We start from the raw sequence: 26,817 nt of genomic DNA on the forward strand, positions 1-26,817 counted from the left end.
CCTGTCACAAACGTGTCACCGTTTGTTGTGTAATGTAATATAATACATTTTACTGTTCTGAACTGTTGTTACAGGTTGAAATGAATTATTTGAGCAGTGGGAAAATCTGTTAAATTTCAACAATTTATCTTACACTGAAATCAATCTCTCTGCCCCACTTATGGAAACTTACTTCCCTGGCAGCAATGCTTCATGTGTCTCGGCTGAATGGCAAAAGGGGGAAATCCTCAGGGGATCCTTCACCTATCTGACCTCTTTTCTGCAGATTTTATTTATTTATTTTTAGCTCAGAAACAGCTATCTTTCTTACAATGGTCCTGTGAGCTTCACAGCGAGCTAGACATCCCATCCAAGCTATTCTTGGACAAAGCTTAATGAGTCTTACACTTGGCATTCTTTTCAACCATGAGTGACAGGGGTATATGACAGAGAGTGAAACGAAGGGAGGGAAAGGAGTGAGAAACAGGCAGGTGGGGAGAGAGAAATAGCGAGTGAGAGAGGAGAAGAGGAGAAAGACAGGAGCAGAAACATACAGAGTGAGAATAGGGACACAAGCCAAAGCCTACTTGTATGGAAGAAGACTTGAATTTGAAAAAACACACACAAACCAAACGTTTCAGCGTTTCACTGCTGAAAGAATAGTCTCATATACAACACAGGGGAGGCATTTAAATCCCCTTGACTCCAATCCTTCACTGGATATTTCCAAGCTTGGAGAACCATGCAGCCTTTTTCATTGTCGGTGCTGACCTGTCTTTATCTATCACTGGCAACACTGTCCTTCGCCGAGGAGGGCCTGGAGTTCCCCAGCTTCGATGGGAAGGACCGCGTTCTGGACATCAATGAGCGCAACTACAAGAAAGCTTTGAAGAGGTTTGACATGCTGTGCCTGCTATATCATGAGCCTCTACCAACCAATAAGGGCATGCAGAAACAGTTCCAGATGACCGAGCTGGTACTGGAGGTAAGACGTGTAGGATGAAGAGAGGGGTCAATGGAGGAGTGGAGGAGACCAGGCGGTACAGAGAGAGTTGTGCATATGAAAGGGCAGAGGGGAGTCAGCGTAGTGTTTCTTTGTAATGGTATATTATGGTGTACTTTGGTTAATCGAGGACAGTCAACCACTCATCAGATTCATGAGAAGAACAGATGGACCTGAGCATACTATAGTTCTGCCTGTTGTGACAATCACAACCACAATTTCATGTCACAGATACACTTGAGTGAAAACGATCCTATCACCCACTCTTACTTCCCTTGAGCGCCGTTTTTTGTGGTTTCACCACATTGGAGCCCTGACTCTACCTGTCAAAACATGTCATTGTAAGAACAAGCGCCACTGGTTGGAAAATCAGGCTATATTACAATCCTTTTATGTCTGACTGAATGAATGAAATAGGTTTGTATTTATTCTTTCTGACATGATGAGTAGTTTTGTGAAGCATTTGACTACATCTGGTTTCTGTATATCATAAGGTGATCTCATGCCCAGTAAGTATTGTATATATATTCCCCATGTGGTTTCCTGATATTTCAGGACAGTTTCTGGGTCAGTTCATGAATGATAGATCTCATTAGATCTGAAACCTCAAATGAATAGAGGTTGCTGCATGGACTTGTGCAGTCAAGACACATTGAAGTATAAACTTGTCACCTTATTATCTTGAAACTATTTTTAAGACAGCACAGGTTTTGTATTCAGTTCTTCCATTTAAAGTTATATGTACCCATTACAAACTCAGTGACCTTAGAAAAACTCTCTTCTACTGCAATGTTTTTTTTTTATTCAGCAGGAAATGTTGTCTACAAAGTAAACAACAATGAGGCTCAGGCATTTGTCTAACTCAGATAGGTCCACAAGGGGACTTTGTGATGAAAGTCTATTGACAAAGACAACACTGGCTGTGGATGCCAGTCGGAACACAAATATGAAACAGAGAGATAGAGAGAGAAAAAAAGAAAGAAAGAAAAGAGAAGAAAGACAGAAAGAGAAAATACAAAATAGAAAGAAACTAAAACATTTGAAAGTTCCAAACTGAGGAATAAAGTGATGTCTTCTTGAATGCTCAGCTGACAGCCCAAGTCCTGGAGGACAAAGACATTGGGTTTGGCATGGTGGACTCCCAGAAGGATGCCAAAGTGGCCAGGAAACTGGGTATGGTCAAAAGTACTGCTCACACCATAGTTTCCTTGTTACAACCATCGTTCAAAGTTTTTCCATAATGTGGTCTTAAGAACGGGAGAAATCTTAGTCAAGGTCACGAAACACAATATTTCAAATAATACAAAAATGTCTGTTTGGTATCATAGCAGAACATGTAATAAGCTGTGTCTTGTGTGTTCCATTTGCCTGTGAGCGTAGGGCTGGAAGAGGAGGGCAGTCTGTACGTCTTCAAGGATGATCGTGTGATCGAGTTTGACGGGGAGCTCTCGGCAGACACTCTGGTGGAGTTCCTGCTGGATGTGAGTAAGGAAACCGAGAAGGAAGACAGGAGGAAGTGTTTCTCTGTGGTTTCTTCTTCCAGCATCGAGAGAGAGAGCTGCAGCTGCTGCCAGAAGTCCCACATGAGCAATTGAGAGTCTCTGCTTTGTTTAAACACATTTAAAAGAAAGCAAATGACACTAACAAAGGACTCAGAAGGGACTAAACGGAAGGTTTGCTACCTCTAGACCCTTGTTTCTGTGTCAGTTGAGTTGGTCAAGGAGATTATAGAAGTTAGTGGTGGGTTGGAGGAGCAGGAATCTACCTTGTCACGCTGATGAAAGACAAAGGTGACACATGGAAGCTAACAAGATAACAAGTCTAATGCCTTTTTTCAGATGAGTTCTACACAGACACAATGCTTCTCTCCTGTTCTGAGTGCATTCTTGTCTTTTTCTGTTACTCTGCCCCATAGGTGTTGGAGGACCCAGTGGAACTCATTAGTAATGCCATGGAAATCCGTGCCTTTGAAAGAATGGAGGAAGACATACGTCTCATTGGTTACTTCAGGGGAGAAGACTCATGTGAGCTTGAGAATCAGTGTGTCCATGGGTGTCTGTGGAAAAGGCACACGTGAACCTCTGTAATGAGGCACTCAGCTCTGACACGCTTCGTAAGCCTCAGAGTGGGGACGTAGCTCAGCCCCAGTCATGCTCCTCCCAAGCCTCCCCACTGGCCTGTTTGTTCTCCCCCGAGCCTCACTCTGGCTCTTGGAGGCTAATGGAGGCAAATAACCATTAAGCTGGCTTCTAAAAAGACTTCTGGTTCCAGGCCCTCTCACTTAGCCTCACGAGAGCCTTTAAATAGCTTCTAGTTCTTTGTTTAGTGGGTCGAGAGCAATTATAGTGCTGCTTGGGGAAAAAAAGCGAGAGAAAAGGATGAAAGAGATAGGGGTGATAAAGTTTCCTTTTTCATGACTGTGGCGTGATGGTGCTTTTATCTAGAATACAATTTCTTGAAGGAGGTATGTTGAGCCCTTGGCTTTGACCTTTGCTTCGACTTGTAGCTCTTAACAACCGTAGAAACTGACATTCTGTTACTGTGACATGGAGGGGGAGATCACGCTGTGAAATTGAATGACTTGTCTAGTCACATCACACACTGTACTCCAATTTATCTGAAGGATGGATGAATGTGCCTGCAATTGAAGGCACCTCGTCAAACCTGGGAGAGTTTCAACTTAACCTACGCTCTCTTTTTCTCTCTCTCGCTCTCAGACTACAAGGCCTTTCAGGAGGCCTCAGAACGTTTTCAACCCTACATCAAGTTCTTTGCCACATTTGACAAAACCGTAAGACCAATGAGCAAATACATTTATTTATGTAACTATATTTATCCTTTACACAAATGGGTATTTTACTGTGTAAATCTGAGATTAAGTTCCGTCTATTCTTGACAGCAGAATTCATACCTAGGTCTGATGCCCAGGTGTGTTGAACTATACAGGTGGCAAAGCATCTTTCTCTAAAGATGAATGAGGTGAACTTCTACGAGCCCTTCATGGAGGAACCTTCCATTCTTCCTGGAAGGCCTCTCTCGGAGATGGACATCGTTGACTTTGTCAACCAACACCGAAGGTAGAGGTCCTCAAGGTCCTCACCTTGAGTCCAGTCATCATGAATTGTCTCATGGGTACTTTCCAGTTGAAAGCCAGTTTTTTGTGGAATTACGTGTTGTGATACTTTGCAGGGCTACTTTGAGAAAACTGCGTGCAGAAGACATGTTTGAGACGTGGGTGAGTCTAAGTGAATCTAGTCTCCGTAAACATCATAGGACAGTGTTCACTCACATTCATGCTCTGCCATGTTTTTCTAATCCCAGGAAGATGACATGGATGGAATTCACATCGTGGCTTTTGCTGAGGAGGAAGATCCTGGTTGGTGAATCTCGATTCAGACATATCCATATTCTTAACCTCAAGCAAATGGCTCACAATAGGAAGTGTCTATTTGGTTTCAGACGGCTATGAGTTCCTGGAGATTCTTAAAGACGTAGCGAGAGACAATACCAACAACCCAGAGCTGAGCATCGTGTGGATCGACCCAGATGACTTCCCTCTGGTGTGATCCCCCCCCGTCTGTCTTCACATCTGTGCCAAATACAGCTAGCACACTTTAGGTGGTCTTCATTACACGTTAACTAGTAACCAATGAAACTGGCGATTAAAAGTAAAGGTGAAATGAATACGCCTCAGTAATTGGATTTAACATATTGGACTGAAGTGTTCCCTTCCCTAGGCACCGTGTTTTACATGAATAAACAAATCTCTCAGATAGAATGCCACTTGTAGTTTACGAGTGCTTCACGTTTGTGTCCACACAGCTAACCACCTACTGGGAGAAGACCTTCAAGGTTGACCTGTTCAGGCCTCAGATTGGAGTGGTCAACGTGACAGACGTGAGTTCCACATCTCCGAGCACCATCCCAATATTGTCCGAGTGGACAATAATGTATTTGAACCACATGGTTTGGAACAAACTCAGACCTCCTCAACCATGGCCTTTTTCGACTTTTACCACTCAAGACAGCTTTACTTGTGCTGACCTCCGACCTTTGACCTCATGCCCTCAGGCTGACAGCATCTGGTTGGACATGTCCAACGACGAGGACCTGCCCACGGCGGAAGAGCTGGAGGACTGGATAGAGGACGTGCTGTCTGGGAGGGTCAACACGGAGGATGATGATGTGGCAGATGACGGTGATGATCATGACCGGGATAGACATGATGGTGGTGACAGGGATGACGACGATGAAGAGGATGACCGTGAGGAGGATGATTAGCCACACAGCTGGTCTATGCCTTGACCATGCAAAAAAAGGCCATCTTGTCACATTGTCATTACCCTGGTATTGACATGGAAATTGGGTGACTGGTAGTAACACAGTAATACTTTCTGTAGGTTTTGTACAAGGTAAATAGTATCTATATAATATATCAGCAAAACAAAAGCTAGGCAATTGTCAGGCTACATTGTACAAGATATCTTAGATTGGCTCCATCAATGAGAACATTTTCAAAATAAAAAATTTAAGCTATGGATTGTAAGCTAAGATAGATATTATTTAGGTATAGAGAGTGTCTTAGTAGAACGAGTCAGTACTCCACACGACAACAAATCACTTTGTGCACTGTACTGTGGTTGTGTAATAATTGATTGTCCTTGAATGGTTGCCGTGATAACATATGAATAAATCTGACTTGACATTCTTATTCAATGCAAAATTGTTGCGGATATTTCCATTCAAGGCTGGCAGATGTGTTTGTGTGTGTGTTCAGAAGTGCTGCTGTCCTCTATTAAGGCCTTGTCAAGGCCTCACACACTCTGATCTGAGGAACAATCGTTCGCTGCCTTCCAGCATTTTCTCCCTAAATTATTAAAACAAAATGTAAATAATTCAGCATCATTAGCACACCTAAAGCAGAATGGAAAGTGAGAGGGAGCCTACCCCAGAACTACAAAGGCACACATCGCGTACACACACACACACCGTGTGCGCGTCGCTGTCACTAGAACATTCATTATTAATGAAACATTTCACTGGATTCACTGTCCTCGAGGTATGCACATATGATGTGATATGTCAAAAGAATGTCTGGATTATGACATGCTTCATAAACATGCCATGTTATGGTAAAGGGGATTTGGTGAGTATAAAGTGTTCAAGTGCCCTCAGGGGGAGGTTAGTACACTTCAGGCAAACAAGTGTAAATGTGTGAATTCTGGATGAGATCTCTGGGGTCTTCCGTTCAGTGACATCCCTGTCACCACTAAAGATGATGGAAAAAAGGTTTGGGTTTGTGACCAGTGAAGGCTCCATAGAAAATGTGACAGAGAGAGTCCTGAAGTACCTCAATACCCTTCAATCTAAGATCCTACATTGACAGGACTGACCTTGATCAGGGTTCCAAAGCCTGGAAAATCCTAGATTGGGACCGAACATGAGAGGCACATCTCATGGAAATCTTTCCCCTGCCACTCCATACAGAGCAGCACAGGAAAAAAAGTCATTACTCAACCAAATAGAGAAGGGAGGAGAAATGGAAAAACATATTCCATTTAGATGCAAATGTTTCTCGCCTCTCCTACACTACCATCTCTCCCACTCCCTCTCTCCTGGTTCTTCAGCTAAGCAGATGAGAAGAGGGGATTAAGCCGGGGACAGATGAGTTCTGACAGGCAGGCCCACAAAGTGTTTTCCAGGGATGAGGTTGTTTGTTTCGCCATTGGAAATTCACATTCGTTTACCCATGAGACCGCGTGGCGTGGCGGCACCCCTCCGAGATCTTGAGCAAGCCAATTACCACGGGAACCATGACAACAAGACCCTCCGAAAATAACCCAAAAAGCTGACATTTGGCTCAACTGTGGAGAAAAGTGACCCCGAGTCTTGATGGAGAGTGACAGGGCCGAATGTTATCCCTAACTCAGTGCAAATGAAGATGTCTTTATGGTTAATAGGAGTCATTCAAGGTTTGACCATAGAGAGTACATCATTAGAAACTACAGTGGATCTCAAGACTATCAACAGGCTGATATCTCCACATTAACCTACTGTGGCACAGCAGTAAGTTAATGACCCAAATCATGTTTTGACTTGTTAAAACGCATATAATCCCAATTAAAATTGACTTTATATCACATTCTTCAGGTGGATAAATGCACAGTCGGTCTATGCAGCCAGTTTACAAATGTTCAATAAAAATGTTTATTTTATACAAATGCGTATGCTGTGAAGTTGAAACATTACATTGCAACGTCAGGTCAACGAAAAGCAGCCCCCAGAAAATGAGGGCCATTATGACAGCAAACCTGGCACTGTAGCAGAGAGAGGTCAGAGAGAGGGAAAGGACATCGTCATGGGATCTGGAATGGCATACAAATGTACATACATGCTGACATAAATACATACAGTGTAAAAACAAGAGGCACAGTCACATTGGGAGCTAGGGTTTAGACCAAGTCCATTTGTCATTGGTACAAAACACAACCAGTGCTGGAAGGTATAAAAACACGTTGGTTTTCTTTACATGAACGAAGGAAACAGCAGAAAAGGCTCCTGTGTGGTTTCCGGGAGCCACATTTACAGTGAAGAAAGGGATCGGTATAAACGTACTGTCATAGCATCACTCAAGGTGGAGAATCTGGGAACGATGTTCACGTGACAGATCCCAGACTGGCACTGTGAGGGGCTGTCCACCAGAGGGCGCTAATGTGCAGTCTGGGTTTGTGTGAAGGATAATTCAGTGAGCTGGATCACATATTCTCCCATATGGTCAGCTTTTATCAAAGTGTGTGTGTGTATAGCAGTAAGAGCATATTCTGTGTCTAGTATGAATCTTATATAAATGATTTGTTTATCATCGCTTTAGGCTATTTGACTTGTAATAGATAAGTTGAGACCTGAAAGAGACCTCCTATGGACACAGTTTTGCATAACACGTATCATGGTGTGAAAGGCCCAATTTTCATTTGAGTCAGAGTTATCCTTTAAATAAGAAATATGGCACAAAATTATTATTGTTATTATTATAATTGAAATTATTCAAATTTAAATGAAATTGACCTCCAGGGCCATTGCTGAGGCCTGAAAACAGACATCATACAGTACATGGTAATAAACCACAAACTAGAGGGACCAGTTGTGAGAGAAGCTCCTCTCCACAGCCTTCGAGTACTGTCCTTCTAAGGATGACTGCTCTAAAGCCAGTTCAACGGCACACTAGCTTTATAATTCTATTATTAGTCAGAAATGTATCCTCTCCCCTGCATGGGTATTTGTCCTCATAATGCTAGGTAAACAGGAGTGAGAATTGTACCCCTGAGAAAATATATTGATTGAATTATAGGATGCAAAATATATTGGGAACCTTTAAATAATTAAGATTCACAGCTGAATACAGCTGGTTCAATGTGCACTTGTGCCCAGTGCAAACAGCTCCTACAACTTAACATGAGACATGCATGAGTTTGACACATCACGTGTTCCCCATTTGAGTGGAAATGTTCTGTCTTTGCTCCATCGCACCTGGCGGGACAATGCGCATTAGTGCTACCGCTACACAGAATGCCCCACTTTCAGGTCTAAAAATAACCTTGTGTCAGTTCCCTGGGATTTTGATGGATTTTGCCTCTAAGGTTCAAACTTGAATCGGCCTGAAATCGCTATCCACTACAAACAATAACCAGGGATTTGTGAATCATGTAGTTAAAAAGGTAGCCGATCGTTCATGCATTTCCCCCTCAGTGTACTGAAGCACTTGGGAGAATAAACAGAGCACCTTTGAGTAGCCACACTTACACACACACCACAAATCCGAGTGTTTATACATATTCAATATACAGACGAGGAAATCGTGTGCATTTGACGCATTTTGAAGTGTCAGTTTCGTTTAGTCATGATGATTCAATTTGGGTAATTTCCAAACAGATTTCGATTGGTGGACAGAAAGTCTTCAATTTCTTTCAGTTACTAAGATGAGACACACAGATCTCCATCCACGAAGGAGGCCACATCTAGACCCAACGTCAAACGAGGCAGAGAGGCAGGAGAGGCGCAGGAGGCAGCAAGCTTTCTGCCGGGCCACTGGAGTCAGCCTGGAGAGGTCGCCGTAAGAACCCAACATACTTGTTGTCAAGACGCTACTGTCCTTAGTGGTTAGTCTGTCTGCGGGGAATGAAGGAGTGCCCATGGCAACGGTGTCACATGACACATCAGGGTGATATTTCACATGATGTTCCCTTGTGATGAGTCGAAACCCAGCGCTCCCCTCCCTCCCTCCCTCCCTACACGTCGGCTCAGCTACAGAGTCTTCCAGGGGAGGGACAAGAGACTGCACAGACACACGTAGACCAACACACACATCTGTACAGGTCCACCGTCAAAGAGGTCTGCGTCAAACTCCTCCGAAATATTCGTAGTTTCTTCTTCTTCAAAAACAACTCAGAGAAACCAAAGATAAAAAAGAACAATGTATTCAAACTGTGTGTAATTTATATTCATATGTAATATATATATATATATATATATATATATAAAAAAAACTGCAAACCCCAAATAAAAACCTTTGATAGAAAATAAGACGAAAGGGGGGACAATAAAAAAGGACGCGATGCAGACAGTTCTAGACTGAGGTTTCTGATTGTAGCCGCAGGACAAACTTGTGCGACTTGGGGTCGATGTACTCCTCAGAGAGCTGGATGTAGGGGATCTTCTTGGTGGTCACCACCAGGCTGAAGTCTATGCACTTGAGCAGGAAGGTGCCGCCCTCCTTCAGGCCGCTGGTGACGGACACCTCGCTGATCAGGGTCCACTGTCTGGCCTGCCATCGCTCTCGCCCGTACTGCAGGGTAGGGCCGGGGGTCAGGTAACTCTCCAGGAAGGCCTGAAACACACACACACACACAAAAACACAGGCACACACACACACACACAAATCACAAAGAAGAGTAAGGAGAAGAGGAGTTCGAGGTCAATTGTCATGGTTTCAATCAGATGGCATTACAGCTTGTCGCTAGTCAGGGGGATCGACAGTAACAGACTGGACCAACTGTTCCACCCTGAGGTACGCCGAAAGCTTGGGACTGGTGAATGCTCTCTCAGGTGAGTGAACACGGGCGGATGAGCCTGGGAATGTCGACGACACAGGGAGACAGCCAGCTAAAATGGACCTTCCAAACGGCGGAAGACATGCGCGCGCCTCCCCTCACCTTAGGCGTCATGTTGTTGGTGACGCAGAAGGCCAGGTGCTGCTGGATGCTCTCCATGCTGTGGCAGTGCTGCTGCTTGGTGGTACGGAGGTACTTCTGCAGGGCGCGCGCCATGGAGGGGAAGATGGCCTGGGCGGCCTCGCGGGGGTCCATCACGTCCCCCGGGGCCTTCTTCTGGTCCTCCTCCTGCATGCGCTTGATGTGGGTGAAGGCCTCCTCTACCGCCACCACCAGCCTGGGAGGGAAAACAGCACGGGGTCAGAAAAACACACGATGGGGATCGACCTACTGTACTCGGATACTTGAATAGACCATTCAAAAACATTTTCAGCGCTGGAATGTTCTTTGACTCGCCCCCCCCCCCCCCCCCCTGTTGCCCGAAAGTAAGCCCTAAGCTTATGTCCACGTATCCGCAAAGAGGATGCGATTGTCATCGCTCTGCAGGCCCTGGCCTGGGTGTGGTGTTTCTGTCTGGGGCGCGGCTCAGCGGGCATCCTCACCGCGCCTTGCGTTTGCGGACACGCCTCTCGTGCTCCGCCTCCTCGTAGTAGAGCTCGTTGTGACTGGTGTCCCTGCGGCGGGCGGCGGCGGCGATCATGGCCCGCGACTGGGAATGAGCCAATCCAGCCGCAGCGTTGTTGCCAGGGCCTGGGGACGCACAGACGCTGTGAGCATGAGGATCGTTCAGCTCGGACGTACACGCACGCGCACACACACACACACACACAGACTGAAAAACACACGCAGACACATAACCACACACAGTAAGGCACAGTACAGAGTACATCCCTATATGAAACTTGGGGTTTTTACTCCCAAATGCTAAAATCTCATGACCAAATCAACACAGGCAAAAAAAAAATGCATGTTTTCAGTTCAAGTACCTCACCCCCCACACAAAGTGATTAAAATTCTGCAATCTTGATTTCTCTGCTACTCTGTGTCTCGGGGCGGTGTGGAGTGTTCGCCTCGATAACCATCCCCGTTAACTTCAAAAGTTCCCTCCACAGTGCTGGTAATTAGGAGGCTGTTAATATGCAAGGCAGCCAGGGCTCATGCTAATGCAGGTTAAGAAGAGGGGCTGAACTGGAGCTGGTGAATAATTGATGCAGGTTTATGGAGATCGACAACGGAGAGAATAATTCATGCCAGAGAGAGAGAGAGCGAGAGAGCGAGAAAGAAAGAGAGCGCGAGAGAGAGACAGAGCGCAGTACAGTATTCCACTCGTCTGACCGCCGGCGGCGTCGGCTCTTGAACCGGATTCGGGTCACAAACCCGGCAAACTTGTGAACCCAACCTGGAGAACACAGCTCTGTCTCTGCACAGCCCAGGGGACCGAGAAGATAAACACAGGGGATGTGTTGATCCACCAGACAGTAGCCAGGCCAGTCCCTGTTGTTGGCATCAGCAGCCTACATTTCCCAGCATCCTTCTCTCAGAACAGGGACTACCACCACCACGGAGTGTGGTAGTATGGTGCTCTTGAGCTAGACCATGTCTCCTGTTGGCTGGAGTCGAGAGCTAGTTTTACGGCAGGGATCAGTGCGGGGACCTTCCGTGTCCTGATACCAGAGTTAGGCTCGGTCTGTCTTACGGCATGAAGAAAGGAATGAAAGGAGGGGCAGAACGGGCACATGGATAGTGTTTTAGTACCAGTGTCATCGACACATTATTTTAAGAGCTGCGCTCCATTCAAAGAGAGGAGGAGGAGGAGGTAAAAGAGTAAAAGGATACTCGGTGCACAGGGAGAGAGTGAATAGGAGGTGTATGGTGATTGTGTGGGACCCGAGCACATTCGGGGAAGAAAAATAAATGTATTTGTGTTTGAGTGCCGCTGGTCTGGTTGTGATAGTGGTCCAATAAATGATATAGCCAGGCACAGTAGCCTGGCAAATGTACACACACAAGGAAGTACATCCGCGTTGTACCCTGTGTGGCGTCGTCATGTCAACCGTACAGTGCAAGGGGATTGATAGGCTGCAGCTCCAGTGGGCGGGGCCAAGGCGAGTGAGTGACAGGTGGCCGTGCGTCGAGATGCAGGGTTTAGAGTGACACCAAGCTGCTTTTACTTACTGTCCAATAGGTACGCTTTCAGTTTAGCTTTAAAGGTTTCTTTAGGGGGGGGGGGAGCACGATAAAGCAGAGAGAGAGAGAGAGACAGGAGGAGAGGAGAACCAGTTACCGATCGGGGTCAGGTAGTACACACAGGACGAGAGTTTGGGGGACACGGCACAGGTACAGACTCATGACCCACACACGGACCCTCCCCCACTCACCCGTGGGCGACGCCGGGAACTCACCATCCACGTTGTAGACTTTGAGGCCGGCCAGATGCTTGGCCGCTCGGGTCTTGGAGGCGGTCAGCAGGGCGGGGTTGTGGACCGGGAAGTCCCTGTAGTAGTTCTCCAAGATGGCCAGCGCTGCCCGCTGGATACTGTCAGAGAGAGAGAGAGAGAGAAAGAGAGAGAGAGAAAGAGAGAAAGAGAGAAAGAGAGAAAGAGAGAAAGAGAGAAAGAGAGAGAGAGAGAGAGAGAGAGAGAGAGAGAGAGAGAGAGAGAGAGAGAGAGAGAGAGAGAGAGAGAGAGAGCGCGAGAGAGAGGGGGTGGGGGTGGGGGGTGGGCAGGGATACAGAAAAGGAAAAAAAGAAGAGGCACAGAATAAACAATAGGACTCCTCAAGCCGTTTGTGAATCTCACTTGAGTGAGATACACAAAGAGAAAGATCTTTGCCATTTCTGCAGAAAAGACAATAAGCGAGAGGCCCCCGGTATTCAAATCAATAACGCAGAATAAATAAAACATTGCTCTGAGGTACAAAAATGCCGTCAACACACTCCAACAAAGCAGTCGATGCTGACAGAGCAAAAGCCCACACGAGAGAGAGAGATGAGGATAGGGTCTATTCTGCAGATACGAAACACGTCGTGTCTCATTTCTCGAAGCGACCTGGGGACACAAAGTCAAAGTGAACCCCATAGATGGAAAAACTCAAAATTAAAATACAACGGGAGAATCGTTCAAGTCCATAACGTTCTTTAACCCCACACGGGGTCTTGTACACTGACTAAGGTGCACTGGTCCACCTACAGGAGAGCTGTTGATGTGAACATCAACAGTCAGGGCCCTGAAGGATAAAACCTTCCTCCAGGATGGTCTGGGTTCAGATCCCAAACTCCGTTCAGGAGAACCGCCCCTGTGTTTAGACACTGGGGATGGAGAGTGGGTGGTTACCCAGGCTTGTGTCTCTCGTTAAGTGGTGAGTCATCCTAACTTAATTGTCGCCGATGACCCTGCGTGCCAGACAGCAGCATGTGCTTCTCGTTTCCCTCGCGGCGGGAGCACAGCGCGTCCTCTTGTCCACCAGAATACCTCCACTCTCCTCCCCTCAACCTCTGCTGCCGCGGTGCTTGACCCGGTACGGATGCTGAGGCCGAGGCCATCTGTCCACCACAGAGGGGTCAAGCCTGCTCATCATCCCCAGACACTGGCTCGAGGAAAATGGCCGCTGGAGGATGAAGGGTATTACCGGATTTGAACATACGTGTTCGCAAGCGCCGAGAGTACCGGGATCGACACACAACGGCTCCACACCTGCCATCTCCTAGCCCTAACCATGGATGCTTCCCCATGCACTTGACCGGGAATGGGAACCAGCACCCTTTTCCTGTTCAGGCCCTGCTTTATTCGGGGCATGCGACAAACCGAATGCTTACAAGTTTGCATGAACAATCTCAACAACAAGGACAAACCGCCGTCGAGAGTTTTCAGAGCACTACAAGACACAGCCATTGTGTGGCAGGCGGCGGCCCTAAAGTGCTGCGTCAGGCGGGTGCTTTGATCAATTATTAAGCTGCAGCAAAGCCAAAGAAGACACACACACACACACCGAGCACAGAGCCGTCCTAGTTCTGCGTCTTCCTCTGTGCCTGGGGCTCTTCTGAAAGCAGGAGCTTGAAAGGCGTAAGCCGCACACTGGAAGTAAACAAGTAAACAACCGCCGACCGGAATAGCGGGTTTCCCTTGGTGGAGACGGATCTCTAGAGGCTACCGGTGGTTAGCCATGGCGCTGCAACCTAACCAGGGGGTTCCTCGAGAGACGGACAGAGAGAGAGAGAGAGAGCAACAGAGAGAGGAGCGGGAGAGAGAGACCGAAAGAGAGAGGAGAGCTGGAAAGAGAAAAAGAGGGTAGAGGCAGTGAGGTAGACAGAGCCCCACCCCCAAGGCTGGCTCCTCAGTATGATAAGGCATCAGCAGCCAGACAGACAGACGGCCGGCCTATTAGCCCGCTGGCCCCGACACGGACAACACAGGAATGTCAGCACTTGACGTCTGATAACGGCCCGGAAAAAGCAGCCAGCCCCTTGCTTCTGGTTCTACTGGAAATCAGTATCATGGTGTGTGTGTTTGTGTTTCTGCAAAGCTAAGTGTTGGCGCGCCCTGACCAGCTGCTTCGTTAGCCCTGTAGGGAGCACTAATTAGCTGTTGTTTATAGTCACAGACGGACCATAGACGTAGACGGATAGAGAGAGCGAGGTGAATAATGTGCCGTGTGTTGTGTCGGTTGGCCAAACTCGGGTGGAAAAACTGCAGTTCTCGAGGAACAACGGGCCCGAGGCCAGCCTCCTTGTCCTCAGACAAAAGCGGCAGAGGGACAAGTCTAGCAGAAGGCCGAGCTCTTTCTGTCCCTCCCCTCTCCTGAGTGTGAAGGGACCGGGAGCTCCACACTCAAGGCCCCCCCGCCCTCCCTCCTCCACCAATCAGGCCACGCCACACGGCACAAGGGCTGGGAGGAGACAGGGTCTCAGAGGCCTTGTGGAACCACAGGGACCATATGAACCTATGAGAGCCTCGGTGGTAGTACACAGGAGTTAAAACACATAGAGTCTTTACACTCAAGGTTGTTGAACAGGCTTCTATCCGAGGGCGCCTGTTAAATGGCTGAAATGAGATGCTTGTTTTATTGGTGTTGCGAGCGCAGCGGCATGGGTAGAGTCGTAAAAATACCTGGTTCTTCTAGTCAGAGCTGTTTTCAACGATCACTCCCCAGCTTCGTGCTCCCCCTCCCAGTCACGGTCTGGTGACTATTAGTCACAGTCTCTCCTCTCGCTGTCTGTCTCCCCGTGTCCGATGGCCCTCTCGTCTTTATCTTTCCTTCACTCCTTTAAGAGCACTCTCCTCCTGCCTGTGTGTGTTATATCACCCTTATCTTCGTCCCCCCCCCCCTTTCTCAGGCGTTCTTTTCGCCCCTAACCTTCCTAACCAGCTTTCTCACACAGTCCTTCTGTCCCTCTCACTTCCCTCCCCTCCTCTTTCCTTTCTCCCTCCCTCCCCATCCCACCCTCCCCTTCCTTTCCTCTCCCCACCCCCACTACACACCCCTCTCCCACCCCCTTCCCCCCGCCTGCCCCCTCTCCTCTCCCCCCCCACACCACCCCACCCCCACCTGGTCCATGGCCTCACCTGAGCTGGCCGAGGTTGTAGTGGCGCGTCTCCCCGTCCGTGGAGCGCGTGACGCCCCAGGGAGAAGCAGGGCTGCAGCTGCCTGAGCTCCAGCAGCACGATGGCCAGGTAGTGGGATGAACAGCAACGCATCCACCAGGGACACGGCATACTGCACGATGCCCTGGTAGTTCTCATCCTACAGGGGACACACACACACACACACACACACAGGGCCAAATAGGGGTCAGTAACTGGCAGCTTGTTCCAGAATGTTCATTGTTTGCACCCGGTGTATAAATAGTCATGGAGGCACACACTTGTGATGTTCCTGTTTTGTTATAAACATTAGAGGTCAGTACACAAACACACACACCACAGAAAACATATTCCTATCCAGATCAAAAGTAAATCCTTGCATTAGAACACGATAGGGTGTCTCATTAATGACCTCTATTTGAAACACTTAAGCTATGATGTTTGTGCGGGTACGTGTGCATGAAAATCAAATACCAACTTTGTGGTGTAACCATCAAACTGTACACAATCAGAATCAGAGTTAGCGACACACTCCAAGTAGCAGGACCAGAACAACCTCCGCCCCCCCCCCCTCCCCCCCTGCCCCCTGTTCCTGCCTCACCTGCGTATCCAGGATGCGCACCGCCGTAGAACAGCCAGTAGGAGACCACAAACAGCAGCACCAGCACGGCGAGCAGCGCCCGGAACGCAAAGACGCGCGGCAGGCCTGCGCGCCGCGGCCGGAAAGAACAGCGCCCAGGCGGCCAGCAGCAGGATGAGCAGCTTGAACGCCACCCGGAGATGAACAGGCCCTCGCACGCCGTGCCGCACGGCTGCAGCCGCGACGGCCACAGCAGGTGGGGCAGCGCCAGGAAGGCCAGCGGCGTGAGGAACACCAGGAGGCCCGTCACCACACCCAGGGTCAGGGCCAGGTAGCGCCGGCAGTCCAGGCCTACGCTGTCCTCCAGGTCCTTGGTGATGCGCACAATGTCCTCCTGCGAGAGGCTGTGCTCCGACGTGCCCGTGACGGCCGTGGTGGTCTCTCGCCCCAGTTGTCATCCTGGGGGGGGGGGGGGGGGGGGAGCAAGGTGATATGAGAGAGAGAGACACAGAGAGAGAGAGAGAGACGGAGAGAGAGAGAGAGAGAGAGACGGAGAGAGAGAGAGAGAGACGGAGAGAGAGAGAGACACAGAGAGAGAGAGAGACAGAGAGAGACAGAGAGAGAGAGAGAGAGAGAGAGAGAGAGAGAGAGAGAGAGAGAGAGAGAGAGAGAGAGAGAGAGAGAGAGAGAGAGAGAGAGAGAGAGGAGAGAGAGAGAGAGAGAGAGAGAGAGAAAGAAAAAAGGGGGATGAGACAAAATAACAAGGTCAGGTGCTTTGATGAGACAAAGGGAATCTCAATCTCGTGTCACTGTTGGATTCAGAGGTTGCCAGTCGGTAAGGTAGCGGGATCTCTACTTTGACGATCCTTGCTCTCATTTTCCTCGCTCTCATGTCGGCGAATGTGTCTTTCAGACGCATAGAGCAAAGCTCAAGTCCAAAAAAAGAAGAAGAAAAAAAAAGAGAGAGAGGGGGGGGGGGGGGGGAGCGGAACAAAAGACCAAAAGAGGGCGAGCGGCTGGCGGAACCAGGGAAGCGGCGACGAGCTGACTCTGCGTTTGACGGCACATCCGCAGATAATAAAAGGTCGGGGGTCGCGGGCGGGAGCCGTTAAAAACAGCACAGACGACGCCTCTTTATGGGCCAGTCACAACTCGGCCTGCTCCGGCGGCCCTCTAAGTAACGCAGAGTGGCCCTGACACGGTGGCCCACGGTGGGGGAGCAGGGCCAGAGCTGCCCCCCAGAGCCTGCCTTTCCTCCACCCTTCCTCCTTCTCCTGTCCATTTATACTGCAGAGGGACTGCCTTTTTACCAGAATCTAATCAGGAAGAGATGGAGGGGGGGGGGGTAAAAATAGCACAGAGTGAAGGAGAGGGTAGGGGTTGAGAGGTGTGAAGAGAAGGAGAGAGTGGGGAGAGAGAGAGAGAGGATAGAGAGCGAGAGAGAAACAGACAGAGAGAGAGATTACAGAGAGAGGATAGTGAACAGAGAATTCCTACAGGATGCGTTACCATCATCCTTGGCTGCCTGAGGCGGGCGGGGGAGGGGGGGGGGGGGCAGGGGTGAGTCGACTGGAGGAGCAGGGAGGGTGCAAGGAGAAGGGGGGGGGGGGGGGGGGGGGGGGGGGGGGTGGGGGGTGAGGCTAGAGATTCTTTGTCCCACTGGCCTGGGGGTTAAAACAGCAGAGGCTGGGTTGGGCCGGAACAATGGAGGGGCTTGTGACACTATCCATGGCTGGAGAGCAGGCATATCCAGGCCAGCTCTGCAAAGGGTCTCGCTTTCTTAACATTATCATAAAGCGGTTTGCACACAGTTGTGTTTGTGAACGTGCCCGCAGTGAGTGTGTATTCATGATGCGTTTCCATCTCATCCTAGATGTCCTGATGCATTGGCAGCCTTCGCACTGCAGCCTACAGATCACAAATGACGGTCATAAATACCCATTCCCCTCCAGCCAGTCAGTCACCCAGACAATACCACCGTCCAAAGATGACCAATGAGATCGCACAGAGAGCGGAATGCAAGCCCCAGGGGTCAGAAGGAGGTCAAAGGGTGAGGGGGGGTCATGACATGAGTGGGGTGCGGACGTACGCAACCCGACATCTGCATCAACGATTGAAAAGAATTGCTCGGCAAACCAAACCCATAAACGTGAGTGCAGGTTTGGGCCAGTGAAAACGAGTGCGACGCTGTCTATATTGTCTGGGGGGGAAAAAAGGGGACACCCTTCATTAATGCAAAGTGGCCATTCAAGAGGCCCTCCAGTGCAAGGGCCTGGGGACAAAAGGTAGCATCGCTCTCCGTGAGGGGCTGAGACCAGCCAAATCCTCCACAATTTCAAATCAAGTGTACCTCAGATGAATAGTCCATTGCTAACTGTCACCCAGTGACCAAGGTTAGCAAGCCCCGCTTCACTTCAACGCCCCACCATCCCCATCGGCCAAACCCTCGTATGAAACGTCCTCAGCAAACTGCTGCAGCACAGTTCTTCTCCAGCAGTCACAGGGAAATGACTATTCCCTTGTAGGCAGGGACAGTATCTATTATTTTGTTGCATTCTCGATGGACGTGGATTGTTGATGGTGCGTACGTAGGCCACTCTGGCGAAGTGTTGACAGATTGTGTGTCAGACAGCGTAATCCGGTTGGCACACTATGTTGGCCAGGGACGGCTGGCACGCTCTCCCCTCCCCACCCAAGGATGGAAACAGTAATCAGCGTGTATGCGTGGTGTGTGGTGCCAAGAAGATTGTGTGTTTACTAGTTCCTCCCCGATTAGTGGTCGTTGAAGGGATCTGAAACACTCGGAACACACTTTGTGTGTAACATACAAGTCAACACAGAGGGAAACTGTGGGTTTGGGGCAGCCCTTTGGGGCTTTCCTGTGTGTGCCTGAGTAAAAATAGTCTGACCTAAATCTCTTCATGGGATAAAACAATCATCAGGACTTAATTCTGATGCTGGCAGCCATACGGCATCCCTTCACCCAAATGTTCCAGGTAACGAAAGAACGAGGAGAGGGCAGTGAGGAGGAGAGAGAACACAAAGGAGAGACGGTTAAAAGATGAGCGGGTTCGGGTCGCCCAGGTGGGTCATCGGGTAGAGCACGTACCCGGAGGCTAAAGCTGTACCGGAGCGACCCGGGTTTGATTCCAGCCCGGGGTCATTTACCACATGTCCTCCCCTCTCTCCACTCCATTTCCTGTCCCTGTCAACACGGTCACCGTCACAAGAAAGCAGAAAACGCTGGAAAAAAATAGATCTCTGCAGAAAAGAAAACACGAGTGGTTTCCCAGTTATTTGCAGTGACAGGGATGCGAGGGAGGCAGGGAGGGAGAAGATGTCCCGAGTCAGAGAAGCCGGATGGAAACTAGACATAAATTGAAACATCTGATTCGACATGCTCTTACACCCTCTGCAGTGTGCACTGGAGAGGAAAGGAAGATGGGGGGGGGGAGACAGAACACGATGGGGAGCAGGAACCGGTACCTCACTGAGGTGGTGCGCGTGTCTAATCGAATCTCGATATCGAATCCAATGTGATGTGAAGGGGCAGGTTTGGGAACCCGCCAAACGACTTGAGTGTTGGGTGGACTGATGTGAGAGCACTGTGGGTTCTCCCACGCCCCTCCCCCTCCCCCTCGGTCTCCTGTACATGAGGACGGAGGAGAGGGCTGGCATTCCCGCACAGCCACTCTGACCCTCATTTCCTCCTATTCAACAGTGTGAATAAAGTCGACGCCGAGGAAAGCGATCAAGACGATAACGAGCCGTCTCGAGAAGAAACCATTCAAAAGGGATTTATTTTTAAATTACTTGTAACTCAGTGTGTGTGAATTGGCATGCCAGTGCAAACTGTGAATGTTCTGCCGCTCCTCTAACTTACGGTTACCTCGTGTTTACATTTAAATACCGGCTATGGTCTCTCCAAATAAATCAGGAGGGCTATTAAAGTTAGCTCAGCGCTAAGTAGGCTAGATAAAACAAGGCCCTGTGCTGGGAGACATCACATAGCGGTCTACACTCCAGGGAGATGCAGTGTGTGTGTGTGTGTCGGAAGATGTGTACACCCTGTGAGTGTGTAAATATAGCAACAGACTGAATGCATTCCAAGGAGCTGGTAACATCCGCTCTCAGCCCCAGAGAGGAGCCGGGGGAGGCAGAACCAACACAGCTGACATATACGTGTCAGGACAGGGAAGGTAAGTGTTAAACAACCTCTCTAACACGGAGGGAGGGAGGGAGGTAGAGCTGCACACCCTGGGAGGTTAGGACCTGAGTACTGAGAGCCGCTGCCTTTTGAGAATCAACTAAAAGCAGCAGGTTGTCACCTGGGCATTAGTTGTGACTAACTGAGTAGGTGACCCGAACTTATTGGCCAACACCGTCACTCCTGAAACAGGAAGCCAATTTAGGTGATAAAAAAATAAACTATAATTATATTATGGGGCAAACTACACTAGCTTTGGTGTTGCTAATTTTGCAAACACCCATGCAAAATGTGCTCTTCTGAGGCGGCCATCTTGAAAAACAGACAAACACACGACTCTCACAGAACGCATCTGCCCTTCCGCATCACTAGTCGAAACGCACTGCACCTGCGCTGCAGAATTGAACGCACACACACGCACGCTAGTCAGCAAACAACTCAAGTCTTCCGTCAACAAACACACAGGCACAAACATTAAAACCAGTCACCCAAACTCTAACTGCCCCCCTACTCAACAAGAATAGCTAACATATATACATTTGCAGCTGGCTCTATGTTCACCTCGTTAACCAGTCAGTCAATGACCTGGCCAACAAAACAAATCAGCAAGCCAACCAGCCAGCTGTTGTGTCTTCCAGTCAGTAAGTCCACCAGTCAGTCAGCCAGACAGCCAGTGAGCAGCTTACCTGGCCAGGTTTAGGGCAGGGGTCCTGGGCTGGTCTCAGGAGGAGAGGTTGAGTCCTCCTCCGTAACCACGACCACTTCCTGAACCTCCTCCATCAACTCACCCCACCGCCAAAACCTCCTCCACTCCCTTCACTCCATCCACTCCCTCCATCGCAAAAATGGACTCGGGAGTTGAAACAGTCGAATCTCGGAAAGCTAGGTTGAGGCACGCCTTCCTCCAGACAGCCCAGGCAGCATATCCAGGGAGAGTCCAGCTGCAGAGAGTGGCACGGGAGAGCTGACCTCCCTGCCTCCGTCGTCACTGCTGCCCCCGCTCTCCTCCGCGGCTCTTAATATAGAAAACGATCTCCCATCATGCCTTGGGAGGGACTGTATGGGTTTGTGTGTTCTGCCTCATAATGCAAGGAGCTTTGGAAAGCAGAGAGAGAGACATCACAAGGGATGTCCTAACAGCGGCGATGATGGGAGGGGGAAGGGGGGAGAAAAGAGAAGGAAGGGAAGGATCGTGGGGGGGGGGGGGGGGGGGTGGACTGGGTCCATTAAACAAACATCTGTGCCCCCCAGAGAGAGAGCGAGGGCAAACAAAATAATAAACAATTAGGTAGAGAGAAGGGTGCCTGCCCTTCCACCCCCCCCCCCCCCGCAACTCGCCCTCTATCCTTTCTACCCCGGGGCAGCTCCTCTGATCTCTCTTCTCTCTTTCTCCACTCATCCCTGCCTCCGCTCCACTCTCCGTTCATTGCTTCTGACCCAGTGAGCAGTGCAGGAAGAGGACAGGGGGAAAGGAGACTGGAGGAGAGGAGACTGAAAGGAAGGATGGAGGACACGGAGGGAGGATGGAGGAGACGGAAAGAAGAAAGGACGGAGGGTGTGAAACCGGAAGGAGATGGAGGAGAGGAGATTGGAGGACAGAGGAGGAGGAAGGATGGAGGAGAGGAGATTGGAGGACAGAGGAGGAGGGAGGATGGAGGAGAGGAGATAAATCAGGATGCATAAAGGAGAGAAGGAAAAGCAAAGTGCCGGGTCGCTACGATAAAAAAAACTAACAGGATATGATCCCAAAGTAACAGATTCGTTTCATAATATTTTGGACGTTCCTTCCTAAATACCATCCCCACGGCATTCATACGGCTCAATGATCCCACAAGGACTCGCTAAAACACAGAGCACATTTCCCAGAGGACGCACAGGAGTGGAAACACAGTCATCATTCATCCTTCCACCTCACAGACAGCTCCACAGCCTGCAGCCTTGTGACCCCCCCCCCCCCCCATCACCTCCCAGCATGGCGGGCATTACTGGGAAACTTCCACCCAGATTGGGTTGGTGAAACATCCCCCCCGCCCCCCTTCCCACACACACGCAACACACCTCCACTCACCATAGGGTACGGGTCCCAAACATGAACGCAAGAGCTATGCCGCATCATGGGGGGACATCGCAGCCGTCTCAATAGTCCCTGGTCCACCACCCAAACGACACCTCCGCTGTGCCCTGCTGCCTTCCACAGAATGCTGCTACCGTGCCTAGCTAGCTGCTGCCGTACCTAGCAAGCTGCCACTGACTAGCCCAGCATCTGAGAACACAGGCGGTTGAGTTTAATTGGGTAGAACTGAGCTGGAGGAAATGGGGGGGGGGGGGGAAGAGAGAGGAGGAAGAGGTGCATATTGCGGGGCTGGGGATTAAGAGGTTTTGGGAGCATTGTATCTGACGTTGTGATTGGATAAGCCCCAAGGGTACCTAGTGATCACAGAGAGCGGGGGCCGTCCGCTAGCCTTTGACCACAGATATAGCCAAAACGACCGACTGGCAGAGGTTTTAGTCGGGTCGTCGGTCCCGACACCTCGCACACAGACGGCACATGACCTCTGCACAGGCGCACACGTGCACCCGAGCGCACGGTGCTGTGTAATGTGCCCTCAATAGCACAATTAGCAAACATGACACAGAAATGAGCATATAACTAGGTGTGTGTGTGTGTCGCACAAACAAAGACGTGAAACTCATGCAAAATGATACACACACACACAGGCACACACACACACACACACACACACACGGTTGTATTGTTTAGTGCTGAGGCTTCTGGTTTCATTGACATCCGCGTGAACTATAAATATAGCCAGATCCACTTTCTCTTTCAAACAGCCGACTGTGTTCAAAGGGGAGGGTGCTAATTCCTAAAGAATGTGGTCGGGATTATGTATATCAAATTCCCCTCCAGTGTGCCACTTCACACAATGATGTAGTGCAGCCCCGTAGTGCTGTCGTCAGCTCCCTGGTTCAGCTGAGCTAAAGAACTTCGTAGCCACTGAAGTCCACCCCCAGTTGATCAACTAGCGAGGCTAACACAACACAGTCTCCCCCCCCTCTCCCAGCAGTGGCACCAGACAGATACGAGTGTAGTTCTCCCTCTTGTGAAGAGAGCTGCTGTGAGAGTGTGCTGACTGCGAGGCGCGTGGCCTGGAGGTTTTGGCCAGCCTCCCTGCGATGCTAGCTGCTCGATAACTAGGATCTCAGTTCAAACACATCCATGTGAGATCCACATCCGCAGGCTCCTGGACATCGATGAAGAAACGGCAGATTCAAACCAACGCCCTCCTGACACAGCAAGTTAAATACGACAAACACACGTGGACACGCACACACAAGATCTAGAGCAAACACACACGCAAGATCTAGAGCAAACACACATCGCTGGTTGTGGCTGTGCTGAGAAGTCACAGCTTGCTGAAGACTGGCACCCCTCGTGTGCACCAGCATGTGTGTGTGTGTGTGTTTACATGCCTGTGCCTGTGTGTCTCCCTCCCCCCCCCCTCACGCTCTCCCTACCCCTCTTCAACAGCCCTGATGACGACTACAACTAAGGCCAAACACAAGGTTGTCAACACTACCCCAGGCAGCATTATGAATAAGACATAAATACCAGAATACTGAAGACGACTGCTGTCTGACGTTACATCCTGTAATATGCTTTGCACACAGACACACGCGCATGTAAAGTAGGGAACACAAAATGTCAAACACACACACATGCTGCTCTCAGGTCTTGAGCTCAAAAGGGTAGAGCCAAATAGGTCAGTGAGCTGTGCGCGTGCATGTGAGTGCGCGTGTGGTTGTGCGTCTCCAAAGCAGTGCTATTGCAGGTCTCTCTCCCTCTCTCCCCCTTTCCACCCCTCTCTCTCTCCCTCGCTCTCTCTCCCTCGCTCTCGCTCTCTCCCTCGCTCTCTCCCTCGCTCTCTTGCTTTCTCCCTCCATCTGTCTGTCTGGCACTTCGAATCAACAACTGTATTCAGTCGTCCAGCTCTCCAAACAGTCTCAGCTCAGCACTCAGCTCCATCAGCCTGGAGAAAGGCCCCCATTTAGCACGAGGGACAATGACCACGGATCAGCTCCAGGACCAATCCCATGAAACCAGGAGCACTCTGTTTAATCAGAGAGCTTCAAAGAGGGCTGAGAAGTCTTCATCTGTTCAAAAATTGGATGGATTGGATTACAGACATACTGTTCATGCGCTAATGTTTACAAACCACACCGTCGATAAAAAACCTGCCAGCAGCCTAACCAGGAGTGCGGTAGATGACAGTCATCTCCCTGTTCCCACCCTGATGGGTCCTTGATGCTGTGTGATTCAGAGGCACTCAGACACTCAAACAATAGAAGACACCAAGAGCAGGGCCAGACAAGCTGAAGTGTGGTGTTGACTGAACGTGACCTTTCTGGAAACCACAGAGGGGTTTCTGAGATATATACTGTATATACACATCTTTATATACATCTTTACACAAGACAGGATTGACATATATGTCAACTATGATGGTATTTGGATGCTTTTGCGGTGGAGAATGGTCAGGGACTGTTTATGGCTGAGTGGTTGTAGTGGGATTGTGGTGTGGTTGTAGTGTAGAGGGGTTGTAGCGTCGTTGTGGTGTGGTTGTAGTGTGGTGAGGTTGTAGTGTGGTGTGGTTGTGGTGTGGTGAGGGGGTGGTGTGGTTGTAGTGTGGTGAGGGGGTGGTGTGGTTGTAGTGTGGTGTGGTTGTAATGTGGTGGGGTTGTGGTGTGGTTGTAGTGTGGTGTGGTTGTAGTGTGGTGGGGTTGTAGGGTGGTGTGGTTGTGGTGTGGTTGTAGAGTGGTGAGGTTGTAGTGTGGTGAGGGGGTGGTGTGGTTGTAGTGTGGTGTGGTTGTAGTGTGGTTGTAGTGTGGTGAGGTTGTAGTGTGGTGAGGGGATGGTGTGGTTGTAGTGTGGTGAGGGGATGGTGTGGTTGTAGTGTGGTGTGGTTGTAGTGTGGTGGGGTTGTGGTGTGGTTGTAGTGTGGTGTGGTTGTAGTGTGGTGGGGTTGTGGTGTGGTGAGGTTGTAGGGTGGTGTGGTTGTGGTGTGGTTGTAGAGTGGTGTGGTTGTAGTGTGGTTGTAGTGTGGTGAGGTTGTAGTGTGGTGAGGGGATGGTGTGGTTGTAGTGTGGTGAGGGGATGGTGTGGTTGTAGTGTGGTGTGGTTGTAGTGTGGTGAGGGGATGGTGTGGTTGTAGTGTGGTGTGGTTGTAGTGTGGTGGGGTTGTGGTGTGGTTGTAGTGTGGTGTGGTTGTAGTGTGGTGGGGTTGTGGTGTGGTGAGGTTGTAGTGTGGTGAGGTTGTAGTGTGGTGAGGTTGTGGTGTGGTGAGGTTGTGGTGTGGTTGTGTCCTCTGGGCCTACCTGCACCTCTTCTCCTCGTACAGATGAATCTCCCAGCAGCGGCTCTGCAGGCGGAGCGTTGATGGTGACAGACTTCTCGGAGCGGCTGCCGTCCTTACTGCGAGACTTGTGGCGATCCCGGCTGCGCTCGCTGTAAAACAATGGAAAACAAGGCGTGTGAGGCGAGAGGTACAGGGTTGCCATGGCTACCGGTAGACAGGCTCCGTAGTGATGATGGCAACAGAAAAGCACCGTGTTCCGGTCGAGTTCTCTTTTTCCCTTCGTCTTTCCCACTCCCTCCCTGCTACAGAGTCAGCAGCAGCGGGGTTATGATCCATCGTTCATTGCGCGGGTAATCCCATGGCTTTAACTTTTATTTATTTTTTTCATCCTTTAGGGGACAGGGAACGTCTGGCGTGGCTTACCCGACTAAAAACAAACAATACAAAGACGCAGGCTCGTGCACACGTCCAGTACGTACACATGCACACGCTGCTCGTGTACACACGCAGCAAGCTGCTGTTTTAGCCAGATAAAAAAAAAAAGAAGCTAAGAGTCTGGGTCTATGGGTCCTGGTCATCCAACTCTGAAGGTGGCAGCATCATGTCTTTGTTTCATTCCCCGGGGCCTCTGGACCGAGACACTCCAAAGCCCCTGTGAACTCTCCTCCATCCAACCCAACCCCCATCCATCCATCCACCCCCCCCGCCCCACTCTCCAATCTCCCCCACATATGAGGTCCATTAGCAGGGGTGAGCCCTGGGTGACCCCCCCTCTCACTCTCAGATCCCTAATCCTGTGTAGGAGTGGTGAGGGTCTCCGTGCACGTCAACAGATGCTCAGACACACACACACACACCACATGGCACCGCGCCCAGTCTCCAGTTCCATTACCAGCCTGTGACACTGAGAGGGGGCTCAACAGCCCACGGCCGGCTCTAATCTCCCAGCGTCCTCAGCCCCCTCGGATGTGCTGCAGAGCCCAGATACAACACCACTCAGGGCCA

General features: G+C 49.9%; 2 protein-coding genes across 2 annotated transcripts; one reads left to right on the forward strand and one right to left on the reverse strand.

The window, feature by feature from the left end:
- Positions 1-12: 12 nt before the first annotated feature.
- Positions 13-5,693, forward strand: LOC124475062 (calsequestrin-2-like). The gene is made up of 11 exons (XM_047031580.1): positions 13-964; positions 2,071-2,155; positions 2,363-2,463; positions 2,898-3,006; positions 3,700-3,773; positions 3,929-4,059; positions 4,172-4,217; positions 4,304-4,358; positions 4,442-4,542; positions 4,805-4,879; positions 5,054-5,693. The coding sequence occupies exons 1-11, from the start codon at positions 722-724 to the stop codon at positions 5,261-5,263; spliced, it is 1,230 nt and encodes a 409-aa protein (XP_046887536.1). The 5' UTR covers positions 13-721; the 3' UTR covers positions 5,264-5,693.
- Positions 5,694-9,170: 3,477 nt separating this feature from the next.
- Positions 9,171-26,471, reverse strand: LOC124474704 (vang-like protein 1). The gene is given in 13 exon segments (XM_047031088.1): positions 9,171-9,866; positions 10,192-10,426; positions 10,692-10,839; positions 12,468-12,625; positions 15,651-15,706; positions 15,708-15,764; positions 15,766-15,828; positions 16,270-16,290; positions 16,292-16,393; positions 16,395-16,442; positions 16,445-16,690; positions 16,693-16,707; positions 25,832-26,471. Coding segments are annotated over 13 exon segments (1,593 nt in total). The 5' UTR covers positions 26,015-26,471; the 3' UTR covers positions 9,171-9,605.
- Positions 26,472-26,817: the final 346 nt, after the last annotated feature.

This window comes from Hypomesus transpacificus, chromosome 12, assembly GCF_021917145.1.
Source record: "Hypomesus transpacificus isolate Combined female chromosome 12, fHypTra1, whole genome shotgun sequence".
NCBI lineage: Eukaryota > Metazoa > Chordata > Actinopteri > Osmeriformes > Osmeridae > Hypomesus > Hypomesus transpacificus.

Excerpts from the sequence above, each read along its gene's own strand:
- LOC124475062 (XM_047031580.1), top strand. The coding sequence starts at position 722 with ATGCAGCCTTTTTCATTGTCGGTGCTGACCTGTCTTTATCTATCACTG. Across the intron at positions 4,060-4,171 it reads TTTGTCAACCAACACCGAAG|GGCTACTTTGAGAAAACTGC; the intron begins GTAGAGGTCCTC and ends GATACTTTGCAG. Across the intron at positions 4,543-4,804 it reads ACCCAGATGACTTCCCTCTG|CTAACCACCTACTGGGAGAA; the intron begins GTGTGATCCCCC and ends GTGTCCACACAG.